At 50.9% G+C, this 7,765-nt stretch overlaps 1 protein-coding gene across 1 annotated transcript in view; it reads left to right on the plus strand.

The window, feature by feature from the left end:
* Positions 1-6,510, plus strand: part of cps1 (carbamoyl-phosphate synthase 1, mitochondrial) — a 55,181-nt gene extending 48,671 nt beyond the window's left edge. The window contains exons 35-38 of the mRNA XM_035411204.1: positions 2,809-2,868; positions 3,514-3,626; positions 5,435-5,564; positions 6,400-6,510. Coding sequence (XP_035267095.1) covers positions 2,809-2,868; positions 3,514-3,626; positions 5,435-5,564; positions 6,400-6,498 — 402 coding nt within the window. The 3' untranslated portion in view covers positions 6,499-6,510. The remainder of the gene's footprint in view (positions 1-2,808; positions 2,869-3,513; positions 3,627-5,434; positions 5,565-6,399) is intronic.
* The last annotated feature ends 1,255 nt before the right edge of the window (positions 6,511-7,765 follow it).

Consider the following 7,765-nt stretch of genomic DNA (forward strand, 5'->3'; position numbering starts at 1 on the left):
AGAGCTCGCGAGGGCCGTCGTTACCCTCTCGAGTTCGAGCACGTTGCCGCTGCGCCCATTAGCGAGCGGCCCACAGACACGGCTGGGATTAGCGCTAACAACGCTAATAACACAAACACAGCGCTTCGGCTGTGCTGCTCCTGACCTGCGGCGGAACTTTGCTTCCACAGCAGACTGGCTAGACCGCGCGTAGGCAAACCCCGCGACCGGTGCGAGTCTGGCTTTCGTTTATTAAACTTAATCTAATTGGTTATTAAAGCCCGGTCAGCTTGACTGGCTTGCTCTCTCGGAACAGGAGAGACGGGAAACACGTGGAGAAGTTCACCTCTCCTGTGGAGGAGGGTGCGATTGGTCGCCTCTCCTGTAGAGGAGGGTGCGATTGGTCGCCTCTCCTGTAGAGGAGGGTGCGATTGGTCGCCTCTCCTGTAGAGGAGGGTGCGATTGGCCGGCTCTGCTGTAGAGGAGGGTGCGATTGGTCGCCTCTCCTGTAGAGGAGGGTGCGATTGGCCGGCTCTGCTGTGGAAGAGGGTGCGATTGGTCGGCTCTCCTGTAGAGGCGGGTGCGATTGGTCGGCTCTCCTGTAGAGGAGGGTGTGATTGGTCGCCTCTCCTGTGGAAGAGGGTGCGATTGGTCGGCTCGCCGCAGGCCATCGATGAAGCGACACAATAAAGATCCAGTCGTCTTGGCACCACACATTGGGCTCCGGGGACACACCTATACCTTACGTTATAAACGGGTGCCATGTTAGTGCTGTAATGCTAGAAGTTGTGTAAGTCCATCGGGATAAGAGCATCTGCTAAATTTCTGTAATGGATGCGGTCTGAGATATGGGGTGGATCGGCTGAAATTTGGGCGGGTAGCCGTCCTGATCCCACAGCAGGATTTTCACCATTAAAAAATGAGGTTGCCCCCCCCCCCCCCTCCCCTCCACGTACCCCAGTGTTAGTTTGCTCACCTCTGCAGTCGCGCAGACAGAGAGCTGCAGCACTCTGTGCTCTCCCCCCCCCCCCCCCCAGCCGGGCCCCCCCAGCCGGGCCCCCCCAGCCGGGCCCCCCCATCCCCCTCGGCTGCGGCGGGATAATTACCTCATTAGGCGGGTGCATTAAAAACCCCCTCTCTGCAAACCCCAAACATTCTGTAAGCAAAATATTTACCGAGCTAAGGGCGGCGTTTAATTCGCCAGCTGTGAATTCATCGCCCCGCCATGTTGGAAATGTTAAATTGAGAAGATAATTAGATCAGTGAAGTCAAAAGGGGACGGATGAGGGCCAAAAAAAATCCACTAATTCAGGCTTCGGGAAACGCTGATATTTTGTCAGGGGTCTGTCGAGTTTTACCGAGTCCCTCCGTTGCCTTGGCAAGATCTCCCAAATCTATATGGGATTTTTTCTCTCCCTCTACTGAACTGTGATTGGACTGATGTCCTTGGAATGTTGATTTATTTATTTATTCATTTATTTATGAGGAGGATAAAAATCAAAAAATCGTTAGCGCCATACTCACTGATGACAGTGTCTTGCAGTGGTGTCTGTGATTGGCTCAGAGAAGGCGAGAGTGCTCCTGATTGGCTGGGTTGATTATCCAAAGGGGGTGGTTCCTAACGAGAGGCTGAGTAAACAGAGGAGCGGAGCAGCGTTTGTGTTAGCGTGTCGGTGTTAGCGCGGCCTGAAGACCGTTTTTAATGAGTTAACCGCGTAGCCTGGAGAGCCATTCGTTAGCGGCCGCGCTCTAATACATGGCCTGCAGCCATGACCCATCAGCCTCTCCTCTTCCTCTCGTGTTCTTGAGAGGCTCGGGTCCTCTTATCTCCCCAGCCTATAGGCCCTACAGCAATTCCCCCGGTCCCAGAGCATTGTGGGTAGACAAAGTCCGAGACCCGGCGAGATAAGACCGTTTTCACTTAGTCACAGTCTGACGGGTTATTTGAAGTCGTGCCGTAGTAAGGAGTGATGTGTGTTTCAGTCGAGCTGTATAGTTTTTCCCAGCCTTCATCCAGATGCAGGCAGGGCTGCGGCAGGAGGACGCGTCTAACTTATTCCATTTAAATTCCCATTTTCAGGCCTGTGCACACGAGGAGACAGCTTATGACGCATGTCGAGCGGCTCGGCAGGAAGATCTAATGCGTCCTGGGAGCCTGACTGTGAATAACAGGAGTTGTGTGTTTTTTTTCCTGCTCGGCTCCAGGTGTGTACGGCGGTATTAAACCGCCATTAGAGACGGAGCGCCTCCCTCTTCCCTCCCGCCGGCTCCCGGGCCAACAGCTGCGCCGCCGCCGCCGCGCGGGGTCGGTTGGCGCGGCAACGCCGCGAGCGGGCGCTCCGCTTCAGGCGCGTCGGCGAGAGTCGGGCAGGCGGCCGACCTCGAAAACCCAACCGTCGGTTGGGGACGGTTTGCAGAACTGAAAAGTGGTTTAATACCTGGGAGTAAAGTTTTGGCCATTTTGGGTCAGAATTGCTCACCAGAGTGTTTGCTATTGAATGTCCCATTTCATCTCCCAGCGTGTGGATATAGACTGCTGCGTCAGTTGCTCCCGCGAGAAGGAATCAAGAATTCAAATGTTTCAGTGCTAGGTAGTAGCCATACTGGATGTGAATAGCCTATCAAAACCTTTGACGGAAGCTTCTGTTAGTACAGTGTTCTGGAACGTTATAATTTGAAATGCACTTCAGATCAAAAGCAGTGGATCAAAGTCAAAACTACGGGACCTTATACCTAAATTCACGTCCTCTCTCTAAGTAAATAAATAAACGATCAAACAAACGAATAAATAAAGTGAAATAAACGTTTGCTCTGTTTGTCCCTTCTCAGCACTCTTTCCGACCTCGGTTCCTGGCCACGGCCCACCAGCTGAATGAGGAGGGGTTCAAGGTGAGGCACCGGACAGCGTTCGCGTTTTCTCTGTTGGGGGAGGGCGGGGGAAGGGGCGAAACAGTGGCACCCAATGCCCACTGTATGCTGTGTGGTAGCATCCATCACAAAGGAGAGAAGGTATGGGGATTGTGATTGTTGTAATAGGTGTGTGAAAGAAGGAGCGCCATGCGCGATCCACAGCCACGGAAGTCCCCTGTTAAGCTCTCTCATTGGCTAGTGAATAACTGCTGCGTTCCTCACTTCTTATTTTGGGCACAGTTTCACAGCTTCTGCCGTTTTCTCTCTCATTGGCTCATGAATAAACAGGCTTATTTTCTCCCACAGGGAAGCACTTAGAAGAAAAGTAACTGGAAAGATGCAATTATTGAGCAATCTGACCAACAACCTCTCTCTCTCTCGCTGTCTCTCTCTTTCTCTCTCCCTCTCTCTCTCTCTCTCTCTGCTCCATCTGTTCCTTCTGTCATTGTGCTGGTGTTGTCCATCCATCTGTCCATCCCTCCATCTGTCCATCTCTCCACCTGTTTATCCCCATCTTATGTCCATCCTTCCGTCTGTTCTTCCCTCTATCTATCCATCTCTCCACCTGTTCATCCCCATCATCTGTCCATCCCTCCATCTCTCCGTCTGCTCCCGCTCGTTCAGCTCTACGCCACCGAGGCCACCTCCGCCTGGCTCAACGTGAACGACGTGCCCTCCGCGCCCGTGGCCTGGCCCAGTCAGGAGGGCGAAGACGGGCCCCTGCCCAGCATCAGCAGGTCAGAGCGCGCCTTCACGGCACGGCGTGCGGCTGGTTCAGCGCACATAAGGGCCATGTGACTCATAAAATAAGCATCCTTGCAAAGGTCAAGGGTCAGATTCTGACTCGGGTCACCGTGCGCCAACTGCAGACGAAGTGTGTCACCATGGAACGCAGATATATGTGATCATCCGCCATCCCCAGGTAAAATGATCATCTGCTGAACATGGCTACACATTTCAGGCAGGTGAGGGGTAACATGGCGGTTAGCGTTGTTCCCTCACAAGATGGAGGTTACGGGTTTGAGTCCTGGCTGGCCCAAGATCCTCTCTGCGTGTAATATGCGTGTTCTCCTTGTGCTTGGGTGGGTTGCCTGGGGTGCTCTGGTTTCCTTTACTCCCACAGCCGAAAACACGTAGCCCTGCCACTACAGATGAAAATTAGCCTCCCTGGTTAACTGACACATAAAAAAAAAAAAACGTAAGCTGATAAATGAAAATGAAATTAAGACCCTGCAGACTCACGAAGCACGTCTGACGGGCTGCGGGTGAGGAGAGGGCGGGGCGGGGCCCGGCTGAAGACGGGACGGGGCGGCCTTTCGGGCGCCTGTCAGCGGTGAAAAGGGGAGCCTGCCATCTCCGTGGACACAGGGCTTAGTGGCGCCTTTGTCTGGGCCCCAGGCTTCGGGTGCCCGCCCCCTCCCTCCCCCTCCCTCCCCCCTCCCACCCCCCCTGCCCCCCTGCCCCCCTGCCCCCCCTCCCTGTTTGAGTTGGCATTCAGTCCTAATGCCGCGCCGTCTGCACGGAGAGCGAGGGAGGGCTGGGATGAAAAAGAGCGCGAGCGCTCGGGAAACAGGAAGTAGTTTACACGCAGGGCGGCCGGAGTCCCGTACCTCAAAGCTCTGTCAGCTCGCGCCGAAGCCCGGTCTCGCAGAAAAAAAAAAAAAAAAGTGTAGTTTAGTGTAGGGAAATGAGTTATTCCAAAGGCCATTTGGGGTCACTCCATTTAAAAAAAAACATAATAATAATAATGTGAGTTCAAAATGTTATCTTTGGAATATGCTTCAATCTGATTAATGTTTGCACTCGCTTATTTGATTTCTGCAACAACAAAAATAAAAAGTCAATGTGCCTTTTAAAAGCCAAACATGGTATTGGTGATGTTTTGGTTTGCCCTGCGTTGATTTCTCATGTGTGAAGTGCAGGCAATCAAAAATAATCTTTGTTCTTTAATTCTATGGTACACTGAATTCATGTACACTTTGAATTAATTCATTAATTTTAAGCTTAATCGTTATGTTTTACTCCGGCATTTTAGAAGGTTTTTATAAAGTCTGTTGTGCCAGTAATGCAATAATGGTCTATATGGACTGGTAAATACCTCAAGAGTGAAGTTATGGTGGTATTGGGTCAAAATTGCTAACCAGAGTATTTGCTATTGAATGGCACATTTTTTCTCCCCGACTCCTAGTGTGTAGATATGAACTGCTGTGTCTTTTGTTCCCACAAAAAAGAAATACAAAGTTCACATGTTTCAGAGCTAGGCAGCCATACTGAACACAAAGTTTATCAAAACTTATGACAGAAGCTTCTTTAAGTGTAGTGTAATTCCAATTTGTTCTCTTGGCAGGACAGCCACAGTCATTGCTAGAGCAACACAATACAAGACACAAGAACATGAAAACCGCATATACAACATGCAAATATGACCCAGAAGTATGACCTTACCTCCCCACTCTCCCCCCTCTCCTGTCTCTTTCTTGTCTCTCCCTCTCTCTCTCTCCCTCTCTCCCTCTCTCCCTCCCTCTCCCTCTCCCTCTCTCTGCAGGCTGATCAGCGAGGGGCAGATTGACCTGGTGATAAACCTGCCCAACAACAGCACCAGGTTCCTCCGGGACAACTTCCTGATCCGCAGGATGGCAGTGGACCACGGGGTGCCCCTAATTACCAACTACCAGGTCTGTCTACCCACCGCATTCTCCTGCCCAATTGGGTCTCAGCGCACCAGCCAATCAAAACGCACTGCTGCGCTGCAAAATGCCTTCCCTTACACTCCGTACAGCGCACTGGCCAATCAAAAGGCGCTGCGCTTACAGTAATCAAGTAGCTAAAGCTCACTGAAAAAAAGAGTCAAAGTCAGTAAGTATTTTAGTCTTATTTTTAGACTTGAAATCTCATTTTTATTACTTTTTTCTTTTGCTAAATAAGACAAAAATATTGCCAATGGGGTGAAAATGTTTGACTTATTTAAAAATTTGCCAATGGAGTAAGAACATGTCCAGTAGTAACTTATAACAAGATAGTATTTACTACCTGACATAGAAAAACGATTTTGTGTCTCATTACTACACTAAAACACTTGTTAAGGCAGACGTTTTTGCAGTACACTTTCAAATATGCCCCAGTCTAGCTTCAACCAAATCTCCCTTTCATTTACTTCAGCCTGATATTTAACAGTCCTTTAAGTCTGCCTAAGTTTGACATTGAAGCCCGGGAGTTATCTAATCACATAGCGTCTTATTTTAGCCGGTTTTCCTGATTTCAGCTGATGTGAAGGAGGTAATGTAATGTCAGCTTCATCTGTCAGTGATTCACATGCTATCTGGGCATTACTACATCAAAGGAAATCAGTTTAAGGTGAAAGATTTACGTTTCAGTGCTCAGGGACATTAAGAGCTTAGAGGTACAGTGTGCATTTAGCTCTAGAGTGGTAGTAGTATGTTTTGTTTTTTTAAGGTTTAGATGTTTTATTGGTGAACAGCAGCCTTCACTCTCGCCTCGTTCCCTGTGTAGGTGGCCAAGCTGTTCGCCGAGGCCATAAAGTACAGCAAGACGCTGGACACCACCAGCCTGTTCCACTACCGCCAGCGAGACGCCAGTCAACAGGGATAGAGCTCCGCCCCCCCTGCCCCGCCCCCACCCCAGCCTGTTCCACTACCGCCAGCGAGAGGCCAGTCAACAGGGCTAGAGCTCCGCCCCCCCGCCCGCCCCGCCCCCACCCTCTGAGCCACGCCCCCTTTGCCTCCACCGCCCAATCCCAGAAGCTGGACACCACCAGCCTGTTCCACTACCGCCAGCGAGACGCCAGTCAACAGGGATAGAGCTCCGCCCCCCCGCCCTGCCCCCACCCTCTGAGCCACCGCCCCTTTTCCTCCACCGCCCCGTCCCAGAAGCTGGAAACCCCCCCCAGCTGGCGCGGACCGGCCACCAAACACCAGGGACGTCTGCGGCGTTTTCGAAGGGAACGTGGCGGTCCAGCAAGGGGGCGAAGTTTTACCGGTGCCTCCCGTGATAACGTGTGTTTACCATTTCCCCTAGCGAGAGACTGCAGGTCTGACCAATAATCACGCCGGGCTGAACGCCTCAGGCTCAGGTGAAGCCAACCCCCTGCACTGCCAGTTATGTATGAATGCTCCTCATTTGAATCCAGTGGAGCCAGTGCAGTCATCTCGCCCTACGTGCTGCAGTGCAGTCATCTCGCCATACCTCCACATCATTGTCTTAAAAGTGTTTCCAAAACCATGGAGACATTCTGGCTGAGATAAAGAAATAGCTTCTGCTGCAGCTTTCCGATCTCATCTGAAGTCAAGAAGAGAACGAAAATGTTACGCTTACACTGACGTACTTTTAATGTGTGTTCTTCCGATTGTTTTTTCGTAAATTAGTAAGTGCCTGTCACGAAGATGCACCATTAATTCCAGGGTCTCTAAATGCCACAGCCTGTCTTTTCCTGACACTGTTTTGTCTTACCGAAAGTCCACAGTCTCATTTGTTTACATTTGTATCGATCTGTTCAGTAGCCTTTCCTGTGGACTCTCTTGTAAGCCGAATGGTGTCTGCTGTGTGAGGACGTGCAGTCTGTTTCGTGAGTTCTGAGATCTAACTGAATTAATCCCAGCAGGGGAAAAACTGGTATTTTTAACATAACCAGCAATCAGCCTGGTCTTCCGCGTGATTGGCAATATAATCAAACACTGGACTCTGTGTGTGTGTGTGTGAGTGAGAGTGCGCGCATGTGTGCGCACGTGTTCATACGTGCTTATGCGTGTATGTGTGTGTGAGTGAGAGAGAAAGAGAGTGTGCATGTGTGTGTATGTGTGTGAGAGTGTGTGCACGTATGTGTGCGCACGTGTGCATACATGCTCATGCGTGTATGTGT

The sequence above is a fragment of the Anguilla anguilla genome, chromosome 3 (genome assembly GCF_013347855.1).
Source record: "Anguilla anguilla isolate fAngAng1 chromosome 3, fAngAng1.pri, whole genome shotgun sequence".
Classification (NCBI taxonomy): domain Eukaryota; kingdom Metazoa; phylum Chordata; class Actinopteri; order Anguilliformes; family Anguillidae; genus Anguilla; species Anguilla anguilla.